The 16,115-nt window shown below is 43.7% G+C and overlaps 1 protein-coding gene across 5 annotated transcripts in view; it reads right to left on the reverse strand.

The window, feature by feature from the left end:
- Positions 1-16,115, reverse strand: part of RANBP10 (RAN binding protein 10) — a 77,483-nt gene that overhangs the window by 18,539 nt on the left and 42,829 nt on the right. For all 5 annotated transcript variants that reach the window (XM_080552570.1, XM_080552567.1, XM_080552566.1 and 2 more), the window contains exons 4-5: positions 12,031-12,198; positions 4,091-4,113 (exon numbers count right to left, since the gene is read on the reverse strand). In XM_080552570.1, the coding sequence (XP_080408696.1) occupies positions 4,091-4,113; positions 12,031-12,198 (191 nt within the window). The remainder of the gene's footprint in view (positions 1-4,090; positions 4,114-12,030; positions 12,199-16,115) is intronic.

A 16,115-nucleotide genomic window follows, 5' to 3' on the forward strand; every position in this document is an offset into this window, starting at 1 on the left:
AGGCAAAAAGGAAAATCTAACTGTAAGTCTTCCACTCCCAAAAGGGAGGTGATAAAAAAGATGAAAACAGATTCTTCTCAGAGTTGCTCAGTGAAAAGACAAGAGGCAATAGGTACAAGCTGCAACCAGGGAAGTTTTGATGGGACATATGGAAGAAATTCTTCTTTTGAGGATGACCAAGGACTAGAGCAGGTTCCCAGAGAGACTGCAGCATCTCTATCCTTGGAGATTTTCAAAACTTAACTGGATAAGGTTCTGAGCAACCTGCTCTAGCTTTGAAAGCTGCTGGTCACAGAGCAGGAAGTTAGCCTAAATTATCTCCAGAAGTTCCTTCCAGTCTAAATTCTTCTACGATTCCATTATTTTGTGGGTTGCAGTAATAAGATGGTGAAGAAGTAGCCATGCATATTAGCCCACATGAACTCTCAGTATTACCACATCATAGAGGAGCAAAGGCGTAATGGCAGCTCCAGTAATAATGAGGATCTACTCAGAGGTGTGTGGCTGGTACTGTACCTTTCTGGACTCTCAAATAACAAAGGAAAAAAATGAATCTGTAAATGCAGGCTGGGAACTGACATCAGAAATCAGGATGCCTGCATCACTGCTGACTCAGCACACCTCTTTCACATTTTCACACCAAGGAAATTGCTATGTTACAGGTGTGCAAGGAAAAAGGCAGTACGATAAAGGAGGAGCTACTAGAGGAAGATGTCCTTTTTTAAGTCAGTCTCTCCCCTCTTTCAAACATAGGTACCGAGGAAATATCTCTAATGAGGGACCAGATCTTCTCCACAATCCGTATTTTAGACTTACTTGAATTCTGATGTTATGAACCCAAGGACCTCCAAAGCCAGGAATCAGATCCCCAGAGTACTGAGAAGTTAAAAGACAAAAACCCCAAACTAGAACATATCACCTATTTTTCAGCTACTTTGGGGTATGCTCATCTTTGAGGGGAAGCTGCCTACCCCTAACTAGTCTGAAATCGTCTCAGAGTTAAAATTCCATTTTTCACGTGTAGGATGTGTCCTCTCTGTGCAGCAACTGTAGGCAAGTACACACACCCCCAGCGCCCTGCCAGACACAGGGAGACATCATCCTAGAGCCCACTAACTAGGTGGGTGCTTCTCCTGCCAAGCTCTTCAGGCACACTTTCCCAATGACTTTTCACCACCTCACCCTCCTGATGGCAATGGCTAGGTGCTCCTACCCCCCAGTTCGTCTTTACTTGTTTTTTTGTTTATTTGGATTTTTAACCTCCTCCTCACTTTGTGGCCCTGCTCTCAGCACTTCCACATTCTGCTTTTTCATGTTTCCTACTCTTGTCACACAGCAGTTTCAGCAAACTGCCAGGCAGGATAAACCTGGGCTTGCATAAACGGCACAGGTAGGCCTAAGCGTTGATTTGAATTGGTGAAAGATGGGAAAACTCCCTCTGTGGGATCTTCACTTCTATTTGCAAGCAGTTATTTTTGTGTTATCTTCAGCCCGTGAGGTTTCTTTTTCCGCCCGTGTACATTTGTACAAACGTAAACAGTCTGCAGGGGGAACTGAAACACAGAACAACCTGAAGCAATCACGCTTCACTGTGTGTGCGAATTATCACAAGAAATTGTGGTTTTCCATTACAAGTATCCATTTCAACCTCCTACTATTGCAAATACTGCAAAACATTGTCTTCATCACTTGAAAGGGAAATTTTGCAACTTGCACTTCGAGGATACAATTACTAGGCTGCTAATGCTTCGAAGGGTCAAATTAATTCCTTGTGTAGCCTCACTGCGATGTCAACAGAATCACTCTAGAAATTATTTAAGCTCAAAAGGTGGAAAAGCAACAGGGCTTAACTGGCCAACCTTCTCATTGATATGTGCCACCAGTGAGCTCCAACATTACATAGGCTATAATGGAAGAAAAAGCGTTCAAATTACAGCCCCTACCAGGGGGGTTTCAGTAACTGGGTATGTAACAGAGGCAGAACCAAAAATTGGATGTCAGCTGCTCAAATCAGAGAACTTAAAAGGGTGACTCAGGGAAGACTGCTGTCTCCATTCCCATGTGCAGTTAAATTTTCCGACTGCGGTTTTAGCAGGTGAAGAAAAAATTACATCTTTCACGTGATGTATGTGTTCTCTTCTTTATGTTAAAATGAATGCATATTGTGTTTCTGCCAGGAACATAATGCTGTAATAAATGACAAAATATCACTTCCAAGTTATATCAACTTCACATTCCCTACTACTGCAAGGCTTCTCTGGCAACAGTTGGTATATTTAAATCAAAAGTCTCTCTTGGGTCTGGGGTTCCCTTCTTTAGGAAAGGGCAGTAACCTTAATTGTCTGGAAAAGAAGCCAAGAAACAATGGACTGAGAGAGCCAAAAAGGCCAGAACAGGATACGGAATACACAGGCATCTAAAAGAGTGAGGGAAGAAGGAAGTGATTCAAGGGAAGGATGCTAGAGAAGGAGGGTGGGAATGATGGAAGTCAGGTGCAGGCATCCTTAAGGTGAATTTGACAACACAGCAGTTGAGCCATTTAGAATATGGAGAGAAGCATGCCGGTCTCCTGCCATTGCTTGCATCCACAGTCAAGGGGTGAAATAACCAGTCAAGCTTTTGCCTCTCTTTTTAAAGAGAAATTATCTTGTAGAGGGTAAGTCCCAACAGTAGGAGGCCTATAGAGCATTCACTGTTCTCCTTTCTGGCCCAGAAAAAGTGTCACAGATTAGCTGCTGCTGTAAAAACCAGAAGCCACAGAAAACAACTCAGCAAACTCTGGCTAGTAAAAGGCACAGAGATACCATGTAGCCACTGGAAACTGCCGTAAGCTATTTGAAGAGCTGATCCCCACACCAACCTGACCAGATCTTCCTCCAATTTAACATTAAAACAAAATCATCTTGGCGCAGGACATAGGCAAACAAGCTTGAAGGAACAGCAGGATGGAGGGATGCCCTGGGCTCAGGGGTGTTTTGGGTTCAGCCTCAGCAGCACTGCCAGACCTCGCTGCTGCAAGAGCCCTGCTGCCTGTTCTGCTCCCGTGCATCTTCCCCAGCTGTCTACTCCCTCTCTGTAAAAGAGACTCAATGCTAGGCACAAGTGCACATTAAATTTATAAATCAGCCTGCTGTGCGCTCCTGGATTAAAAAGAAGCAACTTACAGTAAGCACGACAGGTAATATCAACCTGCCAACTCTGTACTGTGAAGGGCTACAGCAACACTTCAGCTGTATAGGACGAAACAACTGCGTGTGTGTTTCGGTTTGATAGCTATTTTTGGCTGATGAGAGGCTAAATAGTAATTATCTGTCTATTCCAGCATGACGACCGCTCTCATTTCAGGAAGAGCAGCAGTCTAGCCAAATGAACCACTCTTTTTGTTCCTGACCCACTAGCCACAGAGAAGGCTGTGCTTTGGGAAGAGGTGACTGCACGTTATTGCTTACATTAACTCAGCTGGCGTCACCGCACGCAAGGGGAACTCAGCATCGGTGCTGGTGAATCAGAAGAATAACTATCAACCCCGAAGGCGTGCCAAATATGTTCTTCCAGCAATTCCACATGCTGGGTACTGATCACGGGAGAAGGCTTGTCAAAAACTGGTGCGATGAGCCTAGCGACAGCCTTCCCTAACCACCACCTTTGAAACGACTCCACAGCTGCAAGATTTGGACGAGAGCAGGAGAGGCTGGGAATAACAACATCAGGCATTTCTGTGCCCTCTGAGGGCAGAACACGAGAGGCCACCCAGTGACTTTACACATAAACTCCCCATAATCAATGCTGTGTTTGGAAGACAGTGACCTGTAACAGAGTCTGAATCCAGGCTTTAATTCCAGGAAAAGGAGCAACTTATTCTTAGAGCTGGTGAGGGATCAGAGGAAGCGTGTGAGTAGCCCACATCCTAGCCGCAGAACTATGAAGTTTCAGAAAAGGGAGCATCCACATCATTCAGTACTGTGTGTTACCATTTTTTAACAGGGTATCAAAACAAAACAAACAAAAAAAAAAAATTCACACCCCCACACTCTTCCCCCTCCCTTCTGTTTGCATCCTTAGTTAAAATACTGAAAATAGGTGTACTTACAGGGAGGTCTGTAAAGGCTATACCTGTGGGGGGAAAAATATTAGAATTAAAAAGACAAAGGATTTTTTCCCTGCTTGACTACATCCATAACATTCTACAAAAATTTACTACATCTCAGTAAATCCCAGCTTGGACCTTGCGTTTCACCACCTGTCATATTTAGAAATAACTTCCCTCCCCAACCCACTCCTCTGCAAGGTTTTGACTCTGGAGAAATGTTCATGGAAAAGCCTGATTTTTCAGACATCTCTTCTTACAATTTAATTTCCCAAAAAGCAGCTCCTCTTTTCTTTGCTTCTCCTTCTGTTACTCTGAAGGAGTTAGTTAGTTAGTTTTCCAGACTTACTTTGGGTTTAGAAACAAAGCTTTACTGCCACTTTGCCTTGGTTTAGGCTATAGCTGCTTCTTCTCACCAGCCAGACAGGAATGAATATTCAACACTTTGCGTTGCAGTTGGGGAACGTCCTTGCAACAGGAGCATGTTGCAGCCTCCAGCACCTGAGAAATACTGTGCAAAGAACAGCTTCATCCTCCATGATGCTGTTACAGTTCCAAGTACAGATGATGGAAAAAAGTGTACGGTTTCCCTTTTTATTTAATCTGGCATACGAGAAAAGAGATATCAAGCAAAACCTACTAGAAATCATAGCTGCTCGCAGCAGGATCTGTTTCTGATGGACTAAGTATCGATTGCAGAGAGGACAGAGAGGCCTAACAGTCACTATCAAGAAAGAATAGGACACTATTGCAATGCACTGCTCACCTTATCAGGCTGAGCTTGATTAATGTTTTATGGTAACATTTTAGGAGTCAATCTAGAATCCTCAGTCCCTCCCCGCTTTCCACCCCCAGTCAGAGGGGGAAGACCAGCCTTTGGTCTCGACACCAGCACGTCCAATTCTAACACACGCTCCACCTCTCAGCCCTGCCCCAGTCCCTTCTGCACTGCACTGAAATGCACAGAAGCAATAGAGCACCATTCTGTTTTTAATGTTACAGCTATTTTACATGGACATATCATGTGTTCAACCAGAAAACCAAAAGCTGCAAGGTAATGTTACCAGATGAGCCTGAAATGGTAATTTAAAACAAGTTTAGGAGTCAACATACAAAACAATTACCATTTGAAACAGCACAGATCTGAAGTTGAATGCTCGGGAAAAAAAAAAAGGATTTTGACTAAATAAATAGCCAATAATGTTTAATTAACATCACGGCAGCTTGGATTTTGTCTGCTGAGTATCCTCTCTGCAAACCACACAAAAATGGATCGGTGTACAAGTGATGTTGAATACCTGGCTGAGAAATCCATGTAGCAACTATTCGTCACATCCCGTCACTTTGTCTGTCCACTTATTGTTCTGCACATTGTGCATGTCCTGCCCTAAACCTGTTTTCGACATGCTCATCACCACAGGCATAAGCTTCACACTTGTTTTGCTTAGCTAGATCAAAGTTTATTGCTACCCTTTAAAAAGAACGAGGCTAACCTCCTCATTGGAAGTCCCCTCCTCTGCTCTCCGGCATCACTCAGAGCTAAAGGTGGCCCAGCCTTGCCAAGAAAACTTGTGCAGCTGCATCGAGTGCATGGGCAAACATACGACTTGTGAATGGAATGTAACATGGGCAGAAAATCAGCTGGACCGTCAGGATTGAAGGGTTGTGATCACACAAAGTCCAAGCGCTGTCCTGCAAGGATCGATGCTAGGGCCAACACAGTTTAACATCTACTCTGCCGACCTGGACGATGGGAGGGTGTGCACTCTCAGAAGGTTCGCAGACATTACCGAACAGGAGTATGGGCAATACGCTGGAGGGCATACTGCTGTTCAGCAGGACCTCAACAGGCTGGAGAAAAGATCCAGCACAAACCTCACGAAGCTCAGCAAAAGCAACTGAAGAGCCCTTCCACCACAAGAGTGAGTCCAGCAGAAGCCAACAGGTTGAAGAGAGGTGAAAGGAAGAAGTGTTCAGGCTTAAGAGCATCAGGGAAGAAACTTGCAGCTGCCTAATGGGAGGGTACTGAACAGACAGAGCCAGACTCTTCTCAAGGATGCATGGTGACAAGACAGGAGGAAACAAAGACATGTTGCAACATGGCAAATTCTGATTAGATATCAGCTGGGCTGAGGGGAATCAGCATGAAGGCGGTCAAAACTGAATCACAGGACCAGAAAAGCTCCCTGGGGATATCCAGAACTTGACAAGTTTCTGAGTAACCTGACCTAGTAGGCCCTGCTGTCAGCAGGGAGGTGAAGGTTTGACTTCCTGAGATCCCTCCCAATGTAAACTGCTCTATGATTCTATAAATAAAGGTATTGCACTGCCTTTAAATTAAGGCATTTATATGTTTGGTGCCCTGTTACGAAACTAAGACCAATAAAATGCTTTAGGTGTACAGATCTAGATCTGTTGCACAAGTATGTCTGCTTAGACAGTTCATCCTGAACCCATTCTGCTAGGTACTTGCATCCAACAAAGTCAACAGCAGAAAGCAGAAGAATCACAGCTCTAACTAGGCAGCTGAATTTGAAACTGCACTCTCTGCAGCACCTCCAAAGCCTGGATCCAATTTAAAATAACATCAGAAATTCAAAGACATAAGAACTGGACAGTTTAAGAAGTCAGGAGCAAATGTGTGAAGAGCCTCTCCTGTGAATCCACAACGTTAACCTTATCATCAAGACAGTGATAAAAAGGCATGTACTTTAAATGACGGTTCAGTGCTGAGGCCTAGTCTGATCAACACTTTCACCTGCCATCTCATCAGAGGACTTCCACCTTTCAATGACTAACAAACACGTACGCCCATGCACACAACCTGCTTACAGGTCATCTAGCCAAGCTGTGCCCTCCACCCTGCAACCATCATCCTGTCTGCCTCACAGCTGGCCACTTTCTTCAGAATACACTTCAGAATTCAAACTGCACAAGACAACACACATTTGGGTGATCAGTACCAATGCTCCACTTAGTAGATGGCAGGGTACTCTTTCAGCTTCTGTTTAGGTAATCTCAACTCAGAGAATGCATTGCTGCGAACTGCAATACGCGACAACACATTCAGCAAAACAGGCATCTTGAAGGGTAGACTGAGAAATATCAACCCATGAAATATTCAGATACTTCTACAAGTTGTTGCTGAGAAGCACTATTAAACTCACACAGCTCTACATACTCCTGGAAAACAGCTACCATTCAGTCAAGGCACTTGGGAGAAAAACCGCTTTTACAGAGAAACCAGGCTGTAACTGCATTTGGTATTCGCCTTTTGGTTCAAACTTGGATCATCTATAAAGTCTTGTTTTAAACCTCCCAATGCCCTTGCTCTATGAAAACTTGATTTGAGGGTTTCAGGACAAACCTGCTAAACTGGGAAAGCTGGGAAGGACATCTGTAGGTCCCTGACAGATTTCTTCATTTTCCCCGATGCTCCTGTTAATCTCCAGACTGGTGACAAAATGGGTAACTTGGTCTTTCCAAGCACCTGCACTCGAACTCAAACAGACCACAGGACATTTTCTATGCCAGGACTTCAGAGGGTTGCATACTCTTTTTATAGCCTTGCTGGTCCATTTTCCTCTGTCTGCTGTCAAAGTCTGAGATCTGAAACACTCATACCTTAGTCCCTGAGCGAACTCCTCCACACAATCACAGAGACCTGTAGCAGTCACTACATCATTCCTTTATTATTTCCTGCATCCAAGACTCTCTGCTTAATGTCTGGAGCCCCACATTTCTCCCTCTTTCTCTCCTAATTCACCCTTCCAGCCATATCACATCATCTTTTTTGTTGCCAGGACTCTGCTCAGAATTTGTCAAAAGCATTTAATCATCAGCCAGAAGACATTCTAGATGTTTTCCAGAACAGAGAATTAAGAGTATATCCAATGTCAAACAGCTTTCATGTGATGTCTCCAAAGAAATTTCAAGACTTAGCTCCAACCAAAACATCCAGAATTTGGAATGGCCAATTTAGAACGTGTTCCTACACAGTGCTCTTGATAGACCTGATTAAATGGAAAAGTATGGAGACAATAGAAGATTACAGTTAAGCAACAGGAGAAAACTGCAAGGAAAACAAAGTGAGGGGATATCTAAATAATAGGTGAAAAGGAGAAAAATTAAAATGCCCGAAGGTGTAAAATGCCCTGAAACCTGCTGTCAAGCTAACTGTCATCAAAAAGGGGCTGATTAGTCTCATGAATATATTTGATATTTGCAGCAGCATTACACAAACAGCATTACACAATGACCTAATTTTCTAAGAGGAGAGAGATACAGCTTCAGCAGCTGAAGATGTTGAGTCAGGGAGCATCAGCAAAAAGCACTTTCATCTCCTTCCTGGTAATTCTTGGGTTTGCACAACACACAAATGAGATTTCTCAGGTTAGCATTAAATATCATTAAACGTTCGCGATCTTCATGGAGACACTTATGCCAGAGCAAAAGGGTACTGACTTTCAAATAAATCATTGCTCCTGTCTCCTCCTGGTCTTGGTTCCCCTGCTGACACCCACCTCACCCCCCTCTCTCTCATCTGTCTGCTCAGTGCCCATGAACTGGTCTCTGTGGCCTTGCGGGGCTCAGACACACTTCTCAGCATTCAACAGGAAGCCCTTCTCTTGAATGCCCTCTTTCTTTATCAGTAGCAAAACCAGTGGACTTTAGTAACAGTCTTCCTGGCTGAGGTTTTCATTCCAATTTTGTAAAAGACAGTAAAGTGTTCCAGCAGCTTTTGCTGGGGCCAGGGCAAGGACTGATGGTCCGCTACCCCCTAGCACTTCAATCACTTCCTCTGCTGACCACATCACCTGGCCTCCCTAATACAACCATTATGCCGCCACAGCTGGAAGAGGAGCTGGTATATGCGTGAGCCAGTTGTGAAAGCTCAGGAGATTCTCCTACTTATAATTTTCTCATACGTATCAGGTCTTGTACTGGTACATCTGAACAGCCCAAGAGGAGGAGACCCAAGAAACAGCAATGTCTATAATGTACCGAAGTTCTCCAGGCACGGTGCAATTTAATTCCCTTCCTTTCCTGTTTCTTCCTAGTGACATCGTTCACAGCTGGGGGAGGCTGGGCTCCAAGGGATCACTGAATGTCAGATTAGAAAATACAAGCTTTCCACGCAAGAAAAAAAAAATCTGAACAAAAAGGAGCAGTAAAAATCAAGAAAGGAAGACGAGGCAATTTCACTGCTGTAAAGACCTGAAAACATCCCAAACAAAACAAATCTATGAGCAGGACATGAGGCAAAGAATCAGAAGGCTGTAGCAAGGAAATGTGATACAAAAGTTATTGAACTGTTCTCTTCATTTGACTTCATCTGCCCAGACACCACGACAGGACATGACCGTGTGAAGAGAATGGAGGACAGAGCAAGCAACGACATTTCAGCTGCCTCCCTTTCTACCCCGCAGATTCCTGCTAAGTAAAAGGAATTAATTTTCCAGTGAATAAATTTGTATTCGTTAAATAAATAGCAGACCTGCCCTCTTCCTGACCGTTACGGTTTCATTCCGAAGGAAAGTCACACCGCTTGTCAAACTGAAAAATGGTGAAGCTGGAAAACCATCCACTCACGTAAAGGTGACAGCCAGAGATGCACAGCACTAGCCACCATTCTATTTCTGAGTAAATGCACACTAAAAATCAAGAGCAGCGACCAAAGGGAGAGATTTTGTGAAGTCTTTTTAACTATTTCAGCACCGTAATCATTGTTGCATGGTGAACTCATCTCATTCCTAAGCAACAGCCCCTGTCCTACATCATCAGCGGTTGCTTTCACACCTCTACTTGTCTTCACAGTGGAGGACTGATGAGGGCAATATCCACAGATTATGAGTTAAATTTAGAATAACCCAGCTATTAGAAATCCAGGCAATGAATTAATACCTACAGACTACAAACGACTCCTCATCACACTGGTGACTGGTCTCACTAGGTAGGAAGCCCGAAGTCTTCACTAGAAGTCAGCCCAGCAGTACGCACAGTCTGGCCAATAAATAGCTATTAATTCAAAAAAGAAGAAGCCAAATCATATTCCTAAAGAAACATTCTTAACTCTGAGCAACTGCCCAGCAGGCTTCTGATCAGGGCTCCATTCCTAGTATCAGAATGTTAAAAACAAGTCGCAAAGGATGCTCAGAGAATTTTTCTTCCATTCAGGGACGGAGACCTCAATCTGTCGCAAAGCATCAGGACCAGCTGCTGAATGCAATGCTACAGACTCAATCTAGAATGCTTCTGGGAAGCAACATGCCTAATTTCTAGGCAATCATCCCCTAAAAATCAACAAATAGTTGGTATGAAATCAGAGGAAAATTGAAAACAATTTTCTGAAAGAAGTTATGTTTGCATGAGCACTAGGCCTTTCTCAGTCTGCCTCACAGGAGGGATTCTTCTGGAGATTGAGGGGGAACAGCCCCACACCTCAGATCCATATCTCTGTTGTAACTCTAAGATAGCCTGCTGCTTCCACAGAATCGCAGACTGGCTGAGGTCAGCAGGGACCTCTGGATCCATCTGGTCCAACCCCTCTGCTCCAGCAGGGCCACCCAGAGCCTGTGCCCAGGACCAAGTCCAGACAGCTTCTGAAGATCTCCAAGGATGAGAACTCAACAACTTCTGGGCAGCCTGTGCCAGTGCTCCATCACCTGCTCAGCACTGAAGTGCTTCCTGATGTTCAGAGGGAGCGTTCTGTGCTCCAGTTTGTGCCCATTGCTTCTTGCGCTGGCACTGGGCACCACTGGAAATAGCCAGACTCTGTCGCCCCTTCACCTCCCTTCAGGTATTTACAGACGTTGATGAGATCTCCCCAAGCCTCCTCTTCTCCAGGCTGAGCAGTCCCAGCTCTCTCGGCCCATCCTCATAGCAGAGATGCTCCGGTCCTTTCAGCATCTTGGTGGCTTTTGGCTGGACCCTATCCAACAGCTCAATCTCTCTCTTGCAGCAGGGAGCCCAGTGCTTTTCCCACCAAGAGCTCACCACCAGAAATTATGCACTCTCTGGGCACACACTGCGCTCCAGTCCCACTCTTTTCTTCAGCTCAGCCAGTCACTCAAACAACTTCTGTTCTGATAGCTGTTCTCACGGGGGTGTTTTTCTACCAGCTTCTTCACCATGAATTCAACAAAGTATAATTGATACAGCAAGGAGAAGCAAAGGAAAGGACTGCTTGCCCCCTGCCAAACCAAAATGAATTTCAGTGCAGAAAGTGAGATGAAGTTCTCAAAATTTACTGCGTGTCTCATGCGACAAAAAAAAATTACAAGAATTTATCCAGGGTGGAGAATATGTCATCCAAAGTAAAGATATTTTAGGCAAAAATGGCCACAACTTTCTATTTTAGACAAATCAGATAAACTGGGTGCCTGGAAAACATCTCTGAGATATTCCTTTAGGCAAAATACTAAAGTCCTTAACTTTAGGAGAACTACTGGGATGAACCAAATTATAGTCAGTGCTTAAATAAGAGTACTTGTGCAGAATTAATGTCTAGCTATAATGGGAATATACCTAGAGCAATGTGTTAAGGCTTACAAATGCACAAGCCACTGATAACAGTGGCTTTGCAGTTAGCTGAATAACGTACTAGAGTTCCCACTTCTTTATTTCCCTGTTGCTCTGCCATCAGCTGTCTTATCCAACCTCCCACAAGCTGTGAAGCAGCAGAAGAAAGGAGCAGAAGCTGGGGATACAATCCTAACCTACTTAAGTTGAGCAGCACAGAAACCATTTTGCATGCTGCAAGTATTTATGTCTCTGAGCCAACTTACAACTCCTGACTGCTGCAGAGGGCTCTTTTTCTCTCCAGTTTTTTAAACCTTACCCACAAACGTGGAACAAAAGTTGCAACACATGCAAAGTAATGGAGTAAACAGTGAGAGCCGGGCAGAAGCATCCTTCTCCTGAGAAGGACTATCTTTACTCACCTAAACTGTGGCCATTTTTTGTGTAGAAGCAGGTATTGTTAATCAGGTTGACACAGCAACCAATCACATCTCCAGTTGTGAATGTAGGGCCATAGGGCTGTCCTGTGCCCGAGGAACAGAAGGAGTGCCCATCGTCACCATGGTACCCATAAGAATGTTTATCCCATCCTGCAGAAAGACAAAAGAGCAGGTCAACAATTAAGCCAGTTTAGAAGAACATCATCATCTTTCAGGAAACAATTTTCTGGTAGGAAATTTGAAATGTTGATTGCCAGTCCTGATTCATTCCAATACTCATTTTCACACACCAGTAACCAAAAACAAATAAATGTTCATCAATCACATCAATCAAAATGTACATCAATCACAACACGTCATCTGTACATTAACCTCATTTGTTATTTATGAGAAATAACAAAAATAGATTGACATAAAGTCATTTTCATAGGACAAAGATTTTTTTCATTTAAAAAACATTAAAAGTTTGTTTCTGTTTTGTCTTGCAAGTTGTGAAATGAACTCCTCTTTGTAAAACATTTGTGTTTCCAGTAACAAAATCTACCAGCCAAAGGATTTAATAAAATCATTCCCAGCCAACTGCAGCTTTGTCTGTAAGTTCTGCTCACAGGTGATAGGCTAGAGGCAACACTTCCATACTCACATTTATGTTTCACTTCTAACAGTTCACAATGACTTCTGTGCTCCCCACAGTAACGTGTCCCATTCTGCGGGACAGCTTAAAACATATCCCTTAAATGTCAATTGGCAGTTTTCAAAATGGTCGATTCTAACATTATCTTTTATTTCTTCTGCCAGTAATACTGTGTGAAGGGTTAAAGCTGCGTTTGTGATTGCAGCACTTGCTCTCATCTACATCTTGCAGTAATTCCATTATTCTGCATTCCCTACTTTGTTCTATTCTATTCCAATTCTGTTGTAAATTCTTACATTTGGAAATGCCCGGTGCAACTTCTAACTACTGCAAAGAAGAGAGATTAATCCATCCTTTAAAAGCTGTAGTGTTCTTCAGGCAACACACAGGTCTTCTCTTTTACAGCCGCTCGTTTCCCTCCTGCAGAAGAGGGGCAATGTGTCTCCCACCACCGTGGCCACAGAGCAACCCTGCAGGTGCCACCTCTGCCTGCTGAGCCAGGCATGCCAAGCTCAGCTGCCACCACTGCTCGAGATGGCTGGTAGCTCCTCTCTTAGGAGACCAGCTAAGGCAGGTATTGAGTCATGAGGAACAGTTCTCTTACAGTGTAAAGAAAGCATGGCATACTCTGTCTTATCATATGACTTCAAGAGGAATCAGGATCTTCTGCAGCTCTTTAGAGTGTTCCTACGGACTCCACGATCAAAGCCGTACCTGGCAGAGAGATGTACTTCTATGAAAAGATCTGAGATAGACACAACATGATAACCACCACCCATGTTTTAAATGGATATGGTTGGATCCTTAGGCAGACGGTTCCAAACTGAAGCAGAGGTGAAAGAAGGAGCTTTGACCATCTACTGACCCTACACAACCTGTGAGTGAGTTGATAACAAGGGAGCGGAGAATCTGTTAAATATGGAGCAACGGTGTGGGCAAACGGACTACAGAAGAAACGGAATGACCATGACCATCTCCGTGGGGTGAAAAGTAAAAAGCACACATCCTGCAGGAAGGCGAGAAAAGCTTCAGTACCGCAGAGAGGAGCAGCTACCTGTGAAGGTGGGCTGGAGCACCCATGCCAGCCGTGACTTTCATGCAAACCTGACAACAGCATAAGTGCACTGGAAATTTAATCCCATAAAATGGTGCTCAACTACTTGCACTCATGGGTCTTTCTGCCAGACGATCCACATGCTCATGGTTTCTCAGAAAAATGTGAAACATTAAGTGCCTTCCCAAGGCCCCCAGCTTATTGCACCACACCACGGGACTGCCAAAGTCATGGAATGGAGCAAGACTGAAACACGGACCTCAGGGCAAAGTTTGGGAGTGAAAGTTGTGAAGGACTCCTAGCAATTCATAGCCTAGAAATGGTGAATAAACCCTTCTGTTAAATCCCACACGTCTGTAGGAACAGACTGAGATGTCCCAACAGTAGGCTCTGGCTGCCCTCGGACCAGCTCCGACCACGCTGCTGACCCTAGCACTCGTCCTGCTTTGTGTCTGCATAAAGGACAGGGACAACAGCACAGACAGCACCCTCGGCAAGCTCAAAGATGATGCCAGATTGGTTTGCCAAAAACAAAGGAGGGTGTGATAGAGGCTCCAGAGTTTATTGTCGACATTCCACTGGCAAGACTCCTTCCAGCAAAAATATCATTGAAATATTAACGTGGCTCCTTTCCACTATCCCCTTTATTTCCTCTGCTGCTGGCCTGTGACAGGCTGCCATCGCTGATCCATTACTTCGGTCTCCCGAGACAAGGACCTGCTACTTGTGTGTAAATTCCCAACCTCTTTAATGAAACTGTTTGGGAACTTCAGCTGATAACTCTGACCACTTTATCTCCTAAGCTACTTACTAATACAAGCCAAATACAAGCAGAACTCTCCTGCATACAACTTTGCACCAACTACATTTAAGTAGTCAGACGATTACATACCCATGCTACGCAGTAGGTAAGGCTAACATGAGAAATGCAACAGCGTGCCCAGCTGTGAGAACAATGCTGCAGAAGATTTGTGCTAATGCAAATAACTAGAGATTTCATTTAATAATACAGATGTTGGTGCTCCAATACCTACAGACGACCACTACTGAAAAAAAAAAAATCTGCTCCTATAAGACTTGTGCTGGGTAAAACCAGTATTTGCTGCACCACCAAAGGTAGATGAACTGCACTGAGAAGTCACTGAATAAAGGCTTTGAGGGCAGCATCAAACTGATATGTATCGCAACAGCACATGGAAAAAAGCTTCTTTGGAAGAAGATTCTCTACTGACAATCAATAATAATACTATCAGTTAAGAATATCTCATCCGTTCATCACTTTGGTAATGATACAGAGGATTAACTTCTTCAACTCAGATGTTGTGTAGCGCTGATTCTGGACCTAACGCAATACTAAGTGCATTTAATCTAGGCTGTCAGCCTTACCAAATCTCCATGGCCATCCTAAAAAGACAAAGTCAGATTCACCTGAACGAACTTACTGTATTTGCCATAAACGTAAGATGGGTGGTGTTAATTATACGCCTAACCTTTAGTTATTTATTAAGCAAATAATGTAACAGTATTTCTAAAATGCTTTCTAGAATCAACATCAGGGTAACAGCATACAGGTCACTCCAGCACTGGCAAACTTCAGCCACTCTTCTGGAATCTCCTTGTATTCTAAACTAAAAATAACAATCAGCACTTCTAACACTTCTAGGCCAAAGTTATCTGGGCCTGTTGATTAAAATAGCATCTGCTGAACAAGACATTTGGCATTATTTCTGATTACCAGCAGAGTGAGAAATAACTCATCACATGCATTTTACAAATACATCCTCCAACTTCTCTCCAAGTGCCAGAATACTTGCTGAAAACTTGGGGCTCTTCTGCATCATTAACAATTTACTATCGCCACCTAGTAATAGGTCTATGATATGACAATCTTTTCTTTGGCTCCGACTACACTGCTCACACCTAGAGTTACTCAAGAACTTCTTTCTTTACACATCTAATATTTTTGTAAGGGCTGAATCAGACTTCACAGGTGCCCTTCCCACATTTAAGTCTGCAAATCCTCTGGACAGCTTAACCTTTGTACCACTTTACTGAAGTATTTCCAGAAACTACCATTGTGACCAGCAGGCAGAGATGAGATTTTATCTGCATGTTCTTAAAAAGAATGGCCATAAGGGATATTGGGTCCATCTAGGTAAGTATCCTGCTCAAGAAGTTGTTGCCTATAAGACAGCCTAAACACAGGGCACACAGGTATCATGCTCTTACTGAAGTGTGTTACTGCTTTCTGACCGTCTGCAGCAGACACATACCGAGCCAGGTGGAGACTCTGTTTATCTAGTACTCCTCACAGGATTTTCTTTCCCTGAAATTCTCCAGTCCTCCTGTAACTACACATAAATATTCACATCATCCACA

Source organism: Anser brachyrhynchus (assembly GCF_964034855.1).
Source record: "Anser brachyrhynchus genome assembly, chromosome: 12".
NCBI classification, from domain to species: domain Eukaryota; kingdom Metazoa; phylum Chordata; class Aves; order Anseriformes; family Anatidae; genus Anser; species Anser brachyrhynchus.